General features: G+C 39.3%; 1 protein-coding gene across 1 annotated transcript; it reads left to right on the top strand.

Moving 5' to 3' along the window:
• Positions 1 to 5,423: 5,423 nt before the first annotated feature.
• Positions 5,424 to 13,713, top strand: vps26bl (vacuolar protein sorting 26 homolog B, like). The gene is made up of 6 exons (XM_033612028.2): positions 5,424 to 5,795; positions 7,776 to 7,932; positions 8,665 to 8,829; positions 8,993 to 9,168; positions 9,273 to 9,415; positions 11,685 to 13,713. Exons 1-6 carry the CDS (start codon positions 5,573 to 5,575, stop codon positions 11,820 to 11,822), a joined length of 1,002 nt encoding a protein of 333 aa, XP_033467919.1. The 5' UTR covers positions 5,424 to 5,572; the 3' UTR covers positions 11,823 to 13,713.
• The last annotated feature ends 3,085 nt before the right edge of the window (positions 13,714 to 16,798 follow it).

The following is a 16,798-nucleotide window of genomic DNA, read 5'->3' as shown; positions in this document are numbered from 1 at the left end:
AGTCCTGAGGATGATTTACACCAGTCTAGTGGAAAGTATAATTTCCGACAAGATCACATACTGGCACAGAAATTTACATGTAGGGGTTAGGAGCAATGCAAGCTTACAAAAATAGTTAACACTGCTGACAAGATTATGGGGAACTCCCAGAGACAGCTGAGGGAGTTGTACACCACACAAACCAGAAGGAAAGCAACAGTGATAGTTCAGGACCCTTTACACCCTCTGTTTAATTAATTTGAAAAACTCCCTTAGGGAAGACAACATAGGGTAACCACAGCAACAAGAAACATCTGTAACAAATCCTTTATCCCTTCCTCTGTCATCTTACTGAACAAATTACCCTTTTAGATGAGTGACTGCTGCTGTTTCTTATGATGTCTGCTTAAGATGTGCATTAACTTTTAGCACTTTGATTCCAACTATTTGGCCTACTTATTCATTACTTCCTGGTGAGCACCAACAACATTGATTTCTGGTGAAAAAAATTGGTTGATATTCAGTCTGAATGTCTAAGACCTCTTTTCACCCTCTCTTCAACCACCTAAAATGAGGTTACAAAGTTCTGTCACAGAATAAACTTGTTTAATTATGCTGATAATTTGTTACATTGTATGTTAAAAGAGAGACGGTACTGCTAAGCGTGCAGGTATTTCTCCAAATCCATGTTGTACTTGTGGGTGAAATGTAGTTTACATTATGTAATTTCAACGCATATAATGTTTGATATAAAATGTCATAAATATGGAACCATATTGTCAGTGTTTTGTTGCAAGAAGCTTTCAGGGCATTTTTAATATCAGATCTGTACATTCTATATCATTCTGCCCAGGGGGCCATCGCCTTATAAACACCCCATGCATATATACATACATCTGTCAAGCCACACTAGAATTTTTTTTCCTTTGGACAAAGGGACTAATTTGGAATTTGAGCCCAAAATTGTGAGCTGGTCATCATTTGTAACCTGTGATGTGGCGCTCACAGGTAGATTAGGCATTGCTTTTTCTTTTTTTTTTAATTTTGTATTTATGATTATTGTGTATCTGTCTATTTATTTATTTATTTTAATCTCTTCTTTTAGCTGGTATATTCTTCTATCTATCTATTTATTTTAACTTATTTACTGACGGATCTAAAATTGTTTTCTATTTTGAGTTTTTATGGAAGCACATGCCCCCCTGCTTTCCTCTCTGGTTCATCCCCAACCCACTCCCACGTCCATATCCATCCCAGTCAGAATTTCAAATAGATTTAACAGACCAGCTTCACCATGGACCAATAGCAACCCCAAAAACTTAGTTCACCTCACACCTGCTTCACACTCACCACACTGTGATGACGAGCGCACGTTCAGCACGAACATTAACTTGGCCGTGCTGAATGTGCGCTCTCTTTTAAATAAAACTTTTATCATAAATAACCTGATTTTGGATAACAAGTTGGACAGGATTCTTTTAACAGAGACATGGCTTGGCACTGACACACCAGTTATTCTCACCGAGGCCTGCCCACCAAATTTTAATTTTTTATTTTCTACTAGGGGGGGTAAAAGAGGAGGCGGAACTGCTTCAGTCACCAGAAATTCACTGCACTGTACTGAAGTTTCTTTTAACAGCTACTCATCATTTGAGTACCATGCCTTTGTTTTTAGCAGTCCTCCTATTCTTTGTATCACAGTGTACAGGCCACCCCACCATTCCACCTCTTTTTATTTTTAGAATTTTAATAACTGGTGATTTTAATTTACATGTTGATAATACCTCGGACACAATGTCCAGAGAATTTTTAAACCTTTTAACCTGCATGGATTTTAAACAGCATGTCACACAGCCAACTCACAACAGAGGACACGCCCCGGACCTGGTCATAACCTATGGCCTGTCCACTGGTGTGTCCTCTGTTGTTGACCTGGCTGTGTCTGACCACTACTGTGTGTATTTTAACATCACCAGTTTTAGCCATCAGGAGGCCCCGGTGAGAAAGGTGAGGAAACGCTACCTAACTTCTGAAGTGGCTACAAATTTTATCCAGATTTTACAGAGCATTCCTGCTGAAATTTTACCTGCACCCTGTGATTTTATTGTGGACAATTTTAACATTAAATTAAAGTCAACACTTGACTCAGTGGCTCCACTTTTAATCAAAACAATAAAAACAAAACCTACACCCCCGTGGAGAAATGATAACATTAAAAGACTGAAAAGAAAATGCAGGAGTGCAGAGAGGAGGTGGAGAAAAACTAAACTGACAGTTCATTTTGAAATACTATGTGAACAACTCAAATCCTACAATAAAACAGTCAAACAGGCAAGAACATCCCACTTTTCAAAACTCATTTCCGATCGTAAAATCTATCCTAAATTTCTTTTCTCCACCTTCAATCTTTTAACCAACACCAATTTTAATAAACCATCCAACATATCAACAGACGCCCTCTGCAAGGACTTTGCAGACCACTTCAGAAGTAAAATTGATGATATCAGGTCCAGTCTTTTATCCCAACAGAATGTAATTTTTAACACACCTGGATCATTGCTTTTATCTGAGGAAACACTGGAGAGTTTTGCCCTGGTTGATGCAAGGACACTTGGTCGAGTTTTCTCCCAGGTAAACCCAACAACCTGCCTTTTAGATCCGATTCCCACATCACTTTTAAAGACATTTTATGGATTCTTTGAGGAACAGATTTTAAATATAGTAAATTACTCTCTTCAGATGGGTGTCTTCCCCGCTGCCTTCAAAACAGCGGTGGTGAAGCCCCTTCTGAAGAAGAGTAATTTAGAGCCCAACATTTTTAATAATTACTGACCTGTATCCAACTTACCGTTTTTAAGTAAGATTTTAGAAAAACTGGTTTTTAACCAAGTAAATTATTTTTTTTAAAAAGAAACAATATTTTAGAGAAATATCAATCTGGTTTTATGATGAACCACAGTACTGAGACAGCCCTTTTAAAGATTTTAAATGATATCAGGTTGAATGTTGATTCACAAAAACTCACAGTCTTGGTACTACTGGATCTAAGCGCCGCCTCTGATACAGTAGATCACCACATTTTATTAAACAGGCTCAGAAACTTGGTGGGCCTCCCTGGTACTGTTTTTAACTGGTTCAGCTCTTATCTCACAGATCGTTGTTTCTTTGTAAGTATGGATACATGTTCCTCCAGAACGCATGAAATTAGGTGTGGGGTGCCCCAAGGGTCAATTTTAGGTCCAATTCTTTTTAATCTATACATGCTTCCCCTTGGGGACGTCATCAGGAGGCGCGGCATCAGCTTCCACAGTTATGCAGATGACGCACAGTTGTACATCGCTGTGTCTCCTGATAACGCAGGGCCAATTGATACCCTTTTAAACTGTATTTTAGATATCAAGTCATGGATGGCAGTGAATTTCCTACAGCTCAACCAGGACAAAACAGAGGTCTTAGTTATTGGTCCTGAAGGCAAGAGAGAGAAACTTTTACCAAAACTACAAGATTTTAAACCTTCACAATGTGTGAAGAACCTGGGCGTCATTTTTGACTCTGAGCTTAGTTGTATTCCACACGTCAAAAATGTAACAAAGATAGGTTTTAATCATCTTAAGAATATAGCCAGAGTCCACCCATTTCTTTCTCAGGCTAACACGGAGGTGCTGATGCATGCTTTTATCTCTTGTCGTTTAGATTACTGTAATGCCCTGCTCTCTGGTCTTCCCAAAAAGACCATCTCTAACCTGCAGTTACTCCAAAACTCAGCCGCATGAGTGCTGACGAGGACCAGAGGGCGGGCGCACATTACACCAGTTTTAAAATCGCTGCATTGGCTCCCCGTGTGTTTCAGGATCGTTTTTAAGGTTCTTTTATTAGTTTGTCTTAACGGTCTTGGGCCATCTTATTTATCTGACCTGCTTTTATCATATCAACCCTCGCTGATCCTGAGGTCCTCCGGCACCGGCCTTTTAATTGTTCCAAAAGTGAGAACAAAAAACCACGGGGAGGCTGCATTCAGCCATTATGGCCCACACTTATGGAACAGCCTGCTGGAGAACATCAGGATTGCAGAGACTGTTGATGTTTTTAAAAGGAGGCTCAAGACTCACCTTTTTAATTTGGCTTTTAACTAATTTCTTTTACTCTTTTAATTCTTCTATTATATGTTCTTTTTACTTTCTAATGCTTTTAAATGATTTATTTTTAAATCTTTATGCATCTTTAAATCTTTATTATTAAGTTTCTAAATCTTCATTTATTTATTTATTATTCTTAATATTATTTTAATCTTTAAATCTTTAATTCTTTCTAAATCCTTACACTTTTATGCATTTTATCATTATTTTATCTCATACTTGTTTTATCTTATCATATTGCCTTTTAGTCTTTTAGTTTTTAGCTCCAGTGTTTCCTCATGGGGGGCCTCCACACTGAGAGGTGTGCCCGGTCTGCCCACGGGGACGTCGTCTTGGAGATCCCTCAGGCCCAGAGTATTGGGGGGCTCTGCACCATGTGTGGAGCCTACCTCGGTTTGTCTGGGTCGGAGTGGTCTCTGTGGCGGCGTTACCTGTGGCCGTAGGCTGTGTGTGTGTGTGTGTGTGTGTGTGTGTGTGTGTGTGTTTATGTGTGTGTGTGTGTGTGTTTATATGAGGGGGTGGGAGGGGCGGGTTTTCAATATGTATGTAGTGTTTTTGTTTGTTTTTTATTCTGTGAAGCACTTTGTGCTTCATTTTTAATGTATGAAAAGTGCTATACAAATAAAGTTTGATTTGATTTGATTTGATTTGATTTGATTTGATTTATCCTGCCTCTGGTGTTTCCCCACTCATGATAGCGTTTCCTCAGTTCCTCTTTTTTTTTTTTTTTTAAATGAGTGCTATTATAATTTTAGCCCTTACAATTACAGCCTCTCTGAATTTATGTGTGTGTGTGTATGTGTGTGTGTTTTTATTGTGTGAAGCACTTTGTGTTGCAACATTTCTGTATGAAAAGTGCTATGTAAATAAAGTTTGATTGATTAATTGATTGATTGATTGATTGATTGCTCCATTTTAAGAGGGCACATGCCATAAAGGTTGGGGACCACTTCAGGAGATGATGTCTACATGGCCGCTGCTTTCCTTTAGACTTTCTTTAGGGAAAAGACCACGGTTTGGGTTTGTTAATAAAGAGTACCTGACAGGCTGTACCCCGGGCAGCAAAATCCCATTGGAGCATGAGTTAGTTGCTGTTTCTTCTGCCTGTTGATACTGCGCTAAAAAAGCGCAGACATATTGTAGCGAGAAAACATGTGTAGTATTTAAGAATACCACATTCAGCTGCATATTGTCAGCGTAGCGTTGAACGTAAATTTTGTATCAAAAGTTAAAAAAGAAAACAGAAAGAATCTCGTTTGATATAAAGAGCTCTCCTTCACGTGACTCTTCACGCATGCGCACTCACACGGTTGTAACTCGAAATATTCAATAATCTGGGAAGCAGTTTCTGCTGGACATATCTCAGCGAAACGAGACGAGACTCCGGAGTGCTGTTTTCTACAACAGAGGGTGTCTCTCTCAGCAGGATCCGGTGACAGCTTGACTGACAAGCAGCCATGAGCTTCTTTGGTTTTGGTCAAAGTGCGGACATCGATATAGTTCTGAATGACGCCGAAACGAGAAAGAAAGCTGAGCATAAAAGCGAAGACGGCAGGAAGGACAAATATTTTCTTTTCTACGACGGGGAAACGGTATCGGGGAAAGTCAACGTTACGCTCAAGTACCCGGGAAAGAGGCTGGAGCACAACGGCATCAAGATTGAGTTTATCGGCCAGATAGGTGAGCGGCTGGCGGCCTGCGTTTCACACACAGCCCGCTGACAGAAGTAGCCAAAGTGTCGGAGGAGATGTTGTGGAGCTAACGTTAGCTACAGATGCTCACTACAATATCGAACACTCACATTGTGTACTTTATTACATGTTTCCTCATAAGTAACGTTTCAGCAACTTAGACATGACGCTGGCCCACTGTCGTAACAAGTGTCAGTTTGAAGTGTCAGGTCCCGTGACAGATGTGGGCGCAAGCTAACGTCAGCTGACACAGCAGCCATTGGCTAGCTGTCTCATTGACCTTTGACCCTTGTTTTGAAAACGTCAAGTTGTGAAAGTGTGACGGACAGCAGTCCTGTGCTAACGTTGCATATAATGCAGTTAGTAGCAGATTGCAAGTAAATGCTGCTGCTGTGCTATTAGAGAGCGTTCATTTATCAGGGGGAGGAGGTGGAGCAAAAAGGGGGAGACGTCAAATATTTTTTTAAGCACTTGGGTGGGACTTATGTTTTTATTTTGGCTTAGAGGATGGGTATACAAATTTAAATGGTTGTGTTTTGTATTCATTTGACCGCATTTTTAAATGTTTCCTTCAAAGATTGCCAAAATTACACAATTTATCACAGCCAGAAACTGTAAAAACAGAAATTATTGTTGGATTTTCCCATTTCTGGTGGCCCTTGGACACATCAGGTGTGAAGAAGACTTCTGTCCAAAAAAAACCTCATTATCAACTTTGATCTTAAAATAGTAATATTTCATCAAAATCACTTCATTTTAGTCTAATTTAGAATTTGGCCAGAAATAACCAGTTTGCACCAGCTAACCAGCATGCACAACAACAGTGCAAAACCGAAGCTTTTTTTAACTACAGGATTCATTTTTCCTGGTCTTTTAGCTTTTAACTTCTTTCAGAAATCAAAGAGTAAGTTTTAAAAATTGGAGTAACTAATTTATGGTGGAGGGATGTTCATGCATTTTCTACCAGGGAGGCTCAAAGAAAAATATTTGCAGCTTTGGGGAGAGTTCAAAAAACAACAAACAAAACAAAGTCACACCCCAGCCAACCCCTCCTCTGATAAGTAAAGAACAGTCCCTTTGTCTTTGTTTTTGTGAGAATCATGCAGCAAAAATTAATTTGGTTTGTATCATCATGTTTAATATTCAAGATCAGTCGTTATCTGAGGTTGAATTCAATAGGGGGGGAATGTAACAAAGTACCTTTATTTAATCGCTGTACCTATTACTTGGTACTTCTATCCTAGGACTATACAGCAAATTCAGGATGTGTCCTTAAAGCATTAGGGCGGCCTTACATGCTGAACTTTTAGTAGTGTTGAAGTAAAGCATTTGAAATCTTCAATTGCACAAAGGTTACACTGTGTAAAACCAGCCTCAGGAAGCATTTGACCATTTGTACATTTTAAAGGTACATACTGTTATATTTGAATTCCTTTTGTGATTTATGAAAAAGTAGTCTGTCTCGTTAGCTGAGTTTGCAGCAACAGTAAGGAGTTCCTCTTACTTTTTCCTTTCTAGACCCTTAGAGCATAAATGCATCTGGACATTTTTCATCACTGCTGTACTCCTCCCTTTTCCCTTTTTCTGTTCACCACCATCTGTCTCCAAATAAAGAAGAAGCAGAAGTACTTTGGATCAGGAGTAGAAGGGCAAAATGGTAGCCTTACAATGGCCTTTTTTAAAAGAAACTGAGGTAATAACAAAGGCACAAATGCCGCCTCACATCAGATTGTTTAGAGCTGCAGTAAATGAACTGTGATGGCCCAGTCAGTAGGTTATTAGACTAGCATGCACTTCAGGTAAAACAGTTTAAAAGGATTTGACTTCAAAAATAGTAAACAGAAATCAGATCAAATCTTGACAGTTTTCAGCCATCAGCATTTAAAGAAATGCTTGTAAAAACTCTTTATTAGGATGTATAAAACTACTCCACTGAAGCTGCCTGTTGCTGTTAATGTGTCTTTTCTAGAGCTGTACTATGACAGAGGAAACCACCATGAGTTTGTGTCCCTTGTGAAAGACCTGGCACGGCCAGGGGAGCTCACACAGTCGCAGACATTTGACTTTGAGTTCACACACGTGGAGAAACCCTACGAGTCTTACACTGGTCAGAATGTCAAATTACGGTAAGCTGTGTTGTGTGCACTGTGCGTGGTGTGCATGAATTATTTGTATCATACATAATAGTTTACTACAACATTCATGTTGACAAGCAAAGGGGTTACCATTAGCTTGAATCTTAATTAAGTCTAACAGAGATAAAGCTCCTGAATTTTTGGTTTGATGTATCCCAACAATCAGCTTATGGCATGTTCCATGTCACTGACACAGTGGCGTAAGGTGAGGAAACAGCAGCAGATGTTCTTTAACTTGTCCAACACTTCAGATCATGACAATACATACTTGCAGGATTTACCTAATACTTGTCGTCATGGTATCTCTATGCATGTCAACACCCTTTTGTTATTGTTAGCATGTCAACATACAGTACTAGTGGTAAAGTTAGCGTGTAACATGCTAAAATGTAACATTTAGGGACCATACACATGCTGCATTTTTTGCGCCCTCAAATTCATTGTTTTCAATGTAGACGCACACAGCTGATTGTATGTAATGCTCAGCAGTAACCCTGACTAAGTCCAGGTCAGACTGATGAGCTGAGTCTGACATGTCCTCATGTGGCTACTGACAAAACTTTGCTAAATTATCAAGTTTCTCTTTCATTTTTCATCCATCGAGCGACTTCTGTTAGTTGTGTATTGAGGAGCACAAGCTAATAGGGCCACTCACTGGTTATATGGTTACTGTCTTGTACTCGTGTTTTGTAGCCACATTTTGTTTTTTGTTTTTTCATCCAGCTACTTCCTGAGGGCAACTGTAAGCCGGAGACTGAATGACATCAGCAAAGAGCTGGACATTGTGGTGCACACACTCAGCACCTACCCTGAGCTCAACTCCTCCATCAAGATGGAAGTGGGGATCGAGGACTGTCTGCACATAGAGTTTGAGTACAACAAGTCCAAGTAGGCTTTTCTTTGCAAAATAATCCATTAACATTACTCTGAATTTAGGAGTTCTTTCTTTTTGTTAGCACTGTACTTGGTAATGTTACCTTTTTTCTTCAGAACAGAAAGAGAATGGGGAAACAAGTGTTTGGTGTGTAAAGATTTTCCTGTTTGCTTGCAGGTATCACCTCAAAGATGTGATTGTAGGGAAGATTTACTTTCTGCTGGTGAGGATCAAGATAAAACATATGGAGATTGACATCATTAAGCGAGAGACGACCGGCACAGGGCCTAACGTCTACCACGAGAACGACACCATAGCAAAATATGAAATCATGGATGGTGCACCAGTCAGAGGTAATGATGAGGCTTTTTACTGTCTTCAGTGAGTAATGAACTGTGTTTTTATTGTGAGGTCATTTCTCAGACAGTATATCGGCTTCTGACTTGTTGTGCTGCAGGAGAGTCCATTCCCATCAGGCTGTTCTTAGCAGGCTATGAGATGACGCCCACCATGAGGGATATTAACAAGAAGTTCTCGGTGCGGTACTACCTCAACCTGGTCCTCATTGATGAGGAGGAAAGACGCTATTTCAAACAGCAGGTACACACACTGCACTGTGGCTTCATATGGGCTTGGAAGTTATCTGTGCTTCTTCTGTCACTGGTGTGGAGTTTTATTCTGTGCTTAGTCATAGTGACTGTCAATGCTTTGTCACTCTCTTCTCATTCAACTGAAAACGTAAGGGTGCAACAGACATATCTAAATAGTGAAGGGGCATTCTACTGATTTATACATGAAGTAGGGCTGCATGATTAATCAAAAAAATTGCTATCTCGATTCATACATCTATGCAATTTCTAAATGACAATATTCACTTGCTCCTTCTTCCCTATGCATTCCATTATGCTTCATTTACGTGTTGACTTATTTGCTGAGGAACAATCCCCAAGTGTTTCCTCTATCATTTTGTTACAAGAGGCTTTTGAGTTTATGTCTAGCACTTTGATATACGTTATATGTAAGTCTGGCACCTTGATATGTCATACAGTGCAATAAATGTTTTTGTTAAAAAAAATAAAAATCATGTGAGAAAATCATGATCGAATTCTTAAGGAGAAAAATCGTAATTCACATTTTACCAAGAATTGTGTTGCCCTAACGTGATGTTCAGTTTACTTGTCACAAGGAGAGGAGAAGCAGAGGGAGAAAGCAGTTGTATAAAGTTTCCTGTGGCTCTGGAGGGAGCTCTCCAAAGTTTGGGAAAAAAATTAACCCTGATGACATCATCAATGTTGCAGCATGGGCTTGAGATTTAAGCCTGCACTCCAAACTGGAGGTGTTGTGTTTGGAAGAAATGACATTTAGAAGCCAGGAAGGATCTAAAAGACACTATTGAGCTGTTTAATAGGAAATGTAGGATCCAGCAGAGACCTAAATCTCTGCCTCTGCTGCTTCAACTCCAGTAGTTCTTTTATTAACCCCCCAATGGACGAAGTCACTGTAGAACCCCTTTAATCTGTTATCTGAATATACTATTTTTAATTAAAATTACTAATATTAATAATATTTTCATCTTTTTGTTGTGATGTATTGATTGCCAGCCCCAGAACAGTTCAAACTAGAGCCACAACAAGTAATTTAAGCCATTAGTCAACTCACAGAAAATTAATTAACAATTATTTGGATCATCAATCATTTCTGAAAATTTTCAAGTACAAATGCTAAACCAGCTCTGATACCAGCTTTCCACATAGGATTTGCTACTTTTTTATGCCTCCTAGCCAGCTACAGCTAGGTTGCCTGTCCATCTGTCAGTACATGCATGCATACCCTTTTTGTGAACGCAATATCTTAAGAATCCCTTGAGGATATATACATTTTCTTTTTTTTCTTTTTTTTCTTTTTCAAATTTGGCTCTTACGTCCACTTGGACTCAACGATGAACTGATTAGTATACAAAAAAACATAGAAAAGTCCAAGGCACTCTCTTTAAATCTATAAAATGCCTTTATTCACATGGCATTGTCACAGTGACATTAAAAACCAAACTCCGACGAGTTTCGGCATATAGCCTTCGTCAGGGAGTCAAAAAAAAAAACAAAAAATAAACAACCTGATGAACTGAGAATTTGATGGTCAAAGGTCACTGTGACCTCACACCACACATCATATGTTTATGTTTGGTCATAACTCAAAGATTCCTGCCAGGGGGGAAGATGTGTGTGAAGCATCCATGTTTTAGAATTGGTAGCTTTTTTCTGAGGCATTATTTGCTGTCATGCTTGGGGCGCCTGTCCAAGGCAGCCCCCTCACTCTGACATCTCTCCATTTAATGCATGTATAGGTCCTGTTTGTGCATGTATGTGGCCTGTGTGTATATGACAACAGGTTTAAAAAAAATTGAATTTGCCCTCAGGGATTAATAAACCATTTATTATTATTATTATAATTATTCTTGGACAACACAAGACATCTGGAGATGTCACCTTGGGCTCTGAGATATTGTAATAAGAATTTTTTTTTTCACAATTTTATTACATTTAGTAGACTAAACAAATATTTGAGAAAATAATTAGTAGATTAATCAATAGTGAAAATAATAGTCAGTTCCAGATCCTATTTAGCGAGTTGAGCAGACAGACGTTTGGCGGGATGTATGGTACCTCATTATTAGCCATGTACTGTAGAGGATTTTCTATAGTGCAATCTTACATGAACATGCACTTGCTTAAACAAAACCACAAACCTAGGAATTGTTTTCATTCAGCAGCTCTTGTTGTTCAGACATCAGAAAGTTTGATATTTGTGTGAGAAAACTTGTGCAATCCCCTGTACCCTCTTGTATATCATCAGTCTTGTGTGGTTGCAGGAGATCACCCTGTGGAGGAAAGGTGACATAGTGAGGAAAAGTATGTCTCACCAAGCAGTCATCGCCTCCCAGCGCTTCGAAGGCTCCGCCCATCCAGAAAGGACACAGACCCAGAGCAATGAAGAAGATGACAGCTAAAGCCCAGCATGCACTTCAACCCCCATGTAGTGAGTGTGTGAGCAAACACAGTGCAGAAAATGTCAGCAAATTCTGAATGTGAACATTTGTTAGCATCGAGATCATGTGCTGCAGTGTTTTTCAGGGCGTATGCGTGTGTGTGTGTGTGTGTGTGTGTGTGTGTGTGCGCGCAACAGAGACTTTGAATTATGACAGTGTGTGTGTGAAGGGAACAAAAGTCAGACTCAGACTCTAGTTGCAAGTAATTCTGTTCTGTTTTAACCACCTTGAAGTACCAGCTGGGTGGAGTTTACCACATTAAGACTTATTAGAGAGTGTCAGCTAATTTCTGTGTCACAAAGAAACTGCATAAAATTGACTTTAAGTGCTTGATTAAATTATTTTGGCATTTATTAGACAGTTCAGTGTGGCAACATCACCCATTAGATGCACTTAAATATCATTTATAAATACTGTTCGACTAATATCTTGAATTTACGTGTGTGTATGAATGTACAATATGAGAGCCACCACAGGTGTATTTCTAACAACCTTTTGTTCAAACTATTTACATGGCTGGAAGATTGCACTGTGCAGATACTATAGTCATACAGTAGGTTTTTTAAAACGTGGGTAAACAGTGGATCTTACAGTACATTTCTGTATGTCTCCTCAAAGAAATGTGTCATTGTGACATGAAATTATTGAAGATGATTTCGCTGCCGGGCCCTCTGCTGAGAAACAGCCCCTCCTTTTGGTTTTAATTCATAAAATTCCTTTTTTTGCCTCTTCTTCATTTAAAAAAATGAGTAATGACTCTTAAAAAAAAACAGAATTATAAGACTTAAAAATCCATTTACATATTTGTATAAAATATTTTCATACATTCCAAGGCTCTCATCAGAAATAGGTGTGACTAGAGTATTTATTTTTGAACAAAATTCCATTTTGAACCAGCATTTTACATGTTTGATGCATTGGTTGGTTGCTTGTGGCTCGGTGTCAGGTGTGGCCACTGCTGCTAAAACAAATGTGGCACTTGTGAGCGCTGTGGGATTTTCCTTCCATCATATATGTAACAGTCTCTGATATTTTGAAGCCCTGCTCTCTTATTTGCACTATGATCTCATTCTGCTTTTTTCTGCTCTCAGTGCTGTTTATAAACTGGATTCATGCCAGGGTTCAGGAGTAGAGTGAAAATCAGACTCCACTGTCCCCAGGGATCACTTCAAATCTAATATGGACAGTATTACACCTGTGTTTGGTGACAAAGTTGACATAAACCTTGTTCAGACTGCAGCCCAAATCCGATTTTTTTGCAAATGTGATCAGAATCCAATCTTACTGACTGACCATTCGCATTACATATTGCAAGTGATCAGATCTGATCTGCATGTGGCCATATTGACGTAGTCTTATCCGCATTGATTTCCATGGTAACAGGTTACTCCTAGGAAAAACAAACAATGGCAACAGCAAACTGTACGTGTTTCTGTCCCAAATGGTTAGGTGGGCCTGCGGCGCAAACTAGTGAAGCGATTAGTGGAGTCATCAATGAGTGAAATCAAAACTCCAGTCCAGCTCTCTTTTTTCCATCATAGCATTATAGGCCTACATCATGACAGCAGTTCTGTTGGGTTTTTACTTTTACTACTCAACATTGCAAGGGTTTTTTTTTTTAAAATCTGTTAAGAAAAGTCATGTTACTATTATGAACTTACCATTCCCAGAAGTATCCAGTCTTTCTTCCTCATCTTCCTGACCGTTGCTTTCCTGAATGTTGCGGTCCTCCTCTGCCGTGCTGTTCAGAAAAAATTTGTCATGAAGAATTTCGTCAAGATACTCGTGTCCTGATATATGGCTTTATTTCTGTATGTACCTCCTAATTTTTCTGAACTGACGAATCTCCCCAGATAGCTATCAGGCACTTTATCTCCTCGTCCGTCCACGGTTTGTTGTTTTCCTCCATGCTTTAAACCCGTGGCTTGACTCTTCCACTTGTAACTCCACAGGCGTCGCTAGGCAATGAGCGTCTCCCCAGATCTGCGTTGTTGTTGTTGTTGTTGTTGTTGTTGTTGTTCGTGTCGCACTGCGAGTGACGCAGAAGACACTTGGAAATCCTATTTGAGTGACCGAGATGTTCAGATTGAAACGGATCTGTAAAAATCCAATCGGAATCGCATTTGAAACTACCTCTGTATGTGGTTTGAATCAGATTTGGAAAAATCGGATCTTACATGTTTTTTGGCTGTCCAGACTGTCAGAAAATCAAGCTAGATACAATCTGGATATGCTAAAAATCTGATTTGGAGTGGTAATCTGAACAAGGCCATAGATGCTTATGAGTCCTGCCTCTTGACAGGCTGCCGGGACTGACTGCCCTGTGTGGTTAGTTAGCTTTGTGCCTAAAGGATTATTGCCAAAATGTTTCGGTGAAATACTCGAGTACAGTTTCCACAGTTTACTGCTGCGCACTTTCTTTCCATTTAGACTGTGCTCATCATTTCATCCACTGCAGTCACTTTTCATGAAATAAAAAGTGACTTTAGTGTCAATATGGTTTATATTGAAAACTATGAATGTATAAGAACTGTTATTCTCTCATATTGAGCATTTAAATTAAAATTCAGAACTGAAGAGTCCCAAACTCAGTATATTTTCTAAATAACCATCATCATCTTTTTTGGTTGCCTCCAGTCAAGGGGAGTAGATGATTGAGCTTCTGTGCCATTACTCCTTTTTATTCTGATACTTTTTCTAAAATATATCTTAAAAAGCACACATTAGTGAGTTTAAAGTGTGAAGCACTGAAACTGAACCCCAGCCTGTCGTCCTTCAATTATCCTGGCCTGCAGCTTTTTGCTTGACAAGCTTACGCTGTGCAACTTCACAAAATCTATCACTGTGTATCGTATAAATTTTTTTTTAGATATTTTTATTTTTCATACTTGCAGTAAGGTCCACTTTAGTATGCATTTTTGCTAAAGCAACATGTCCACTGTCACCAGACTTCTGTTCAGGTAACTGCTAAAATATAGAATCTGCCAATCTAACATGTTGATATGAGCCAACAAGACAAGTTTATTGGATTTATGTAGCCTGACTCAAGGTGTGACAGAGTTTTCATTCCTTAGAGATTCTTACTTTGCATGTTATTGATCATAGCAGAAATCACTGTAAGTCACTCCGCAGTTTCTTCTACACCTAATTGGCATTAAGGGCTTGTACCAAAATTATCTGTATGGAGAGGGGCGATGAACCTCAAAAGTCCAGTGTGCAGGAATTAGGGGCATCTATTGGCAGAAATTATACATAATATTCATAACTATGTTGTTGTAAGTGTATAGTCTCCTAAAAATAAGAATCATTGTGTTCGCTACCATAGAGTGAGCTGTTAATACCTACAGATGGAGGGGGTCCTCTTCATGGATGTATTAAGAGACCAGGACACAGCATTGGAAGCCAGACTCTGTTCATTCCTATGAAAGTTGCTCAGTGGCACATGAAGCCACAATTGTTTAACTGTTGCATATAAGTACCTAGATAATCTGCACTGCTTCCACATTATTGGGTCCATCGAGCAGGTGTACTCGAGACTTCCGTCAGCTGAGCCAGCTGCTTCCCCTTTATTGCTGTCCTAACTTGAATTGGGATAAAAATTATTTAATTTTGCGGCTCTTTTAGACTTTCAAAATGTTATCAGAATGAATGGATCAAATCCTGATAGTAAAACGAATCATTTTGCAGGGTTTGTGATGCTCAAAAATTATTATCCAGCGATTTAAATACGTTTCTTTCCCAATCTTAGTCTATGGGAAAAAGCTTTTTTTTTTTGGTCCAATGGCATAATGTGACCGGATCAGAAGTTGTAATTCCACTGTTTAGCCACTACGAAAATTGGCTTCAAAGCCTGGTGCACTTTCTGGGGGCTTGGTTTCTCTGAGACATTGGTTTAGCTGAGACCATATGTAGCAATAATCCACTTTGTAATTCATAATACATGAAGACATGATTCACCTTGTGAGTAACGAGATGTAACCCCTCCCATTACCCTTAACCACCTCTCTTTATCATAATACTTCGTATCTAGCTAATTGGTAACTTTGTAGTTTTGTGGGCCTTCCACCTCCGGGCCAAGGAGCTAAAGGGGCTGATCGTGGACTGATGTATAGGTATGGTTGGTGAGTCATGTAGCTAGACAGTGGCTGCTCCAGCTGCAGTTATAGTGTGCCCCAAAAATGAGTCAAAAAACCTAAATGACTTAGCATTTTACCACTCACAGTTCCCTCATCTCAAAATCGGTGGGTTTTTTTGAATGGGTTTTTGGTTAGATGCCTGAAATAAGGTCTGTGGTTAACACAAGCTTAAGAAACTTGTTTTGTTCTGCTACATAAAATACATCAGTAAACACCCCCACAGTGAATTTTGAAGCTTCTATGTGTCTTAAAAAAGTGTTGTTGTGGGGTTTTTTTTACTTCTGGTGATTCTGGCCATTTAGGTTTCAGTAATCAGTGGTATTAATTTGTTAAGATTATCTTAATGAGCAAAACATGTAAGTATCATAAATGTTTGTTTGCCACAGAGCTTATTTTCCGCAATAATCTAAAATCCAATGATCTTATAAGCTTTTTGACAAAGGAACCACGGCAAAGCTAACTTCCACGTCTGCCTACAGAAAAACAACATGCCTTGAGCACTCTATCCCTATTCAAGTTCTCTTCCACAGAGTCGGCCATGTTGTTCTACAATAGCCCAGGGGTTCGTTTTACAAAGCAGGTTTAGTGAAAACTCTGAGTCTGTTAACCCTGAAATGAGGGAAATTCTGGGTTTTCCATTTCAGAAAGGGAGGTAACTGAAGCTCGGTGTCAGTTACTATGGCAACTGACTCTGTGAACCTAACCTGGTCGGAAACAGGTTTTCTTCAGTGAACCTCGAGTTTCTAGCTGTCTCCTTCTTACGCCACACACGTAGTGTGAGTCATTCATTCATTCGTTCGA

The sequence above is a fragment of the Epinephelus lanceolatus genome, chromosome 11, assembly GCF_041903045.1.
Source record: "Epinephelus lanceolatus isolate andai-2023 chromosome 11, ASM4190304v1, whole genome shotgun sequence".
NCBI lineage: Eukaryota > Metazoa > Chordata > Actinopteri > Perciformes > Serranidae > Epinephelus > Epinephelus lanceolatus.
Note: the sequence above shows the minus strand (reverse complement) of the source record. Positions and strands in the feature narration are given on the sequence as shown.

Bases quoted from the DNA above. Each gene is read 5' to 3' on its own strand.
- vps26bl (XM_033612028.2), top strand. From the start codon at position 5,573: ATGAGCTTCTTTGGTTTTGGTCAAAGTGCGGACATCGATATAGTTCTG. The intron at 5,796-7,775 runs GTGAGCGGCTGG...TGTCTTTTCTAG, and splicing joins TGAGTTTATCGGCCAGATAG to AGCTGTACTATGACAGAGGA. The intron at 9,169-9,272 runs GTAATGATGAGG...GTTGTGCTGCAG, and splicing joins GGATGGTGCACCAGTCAGAG to GAGAGTCCATTCCCATCAGG.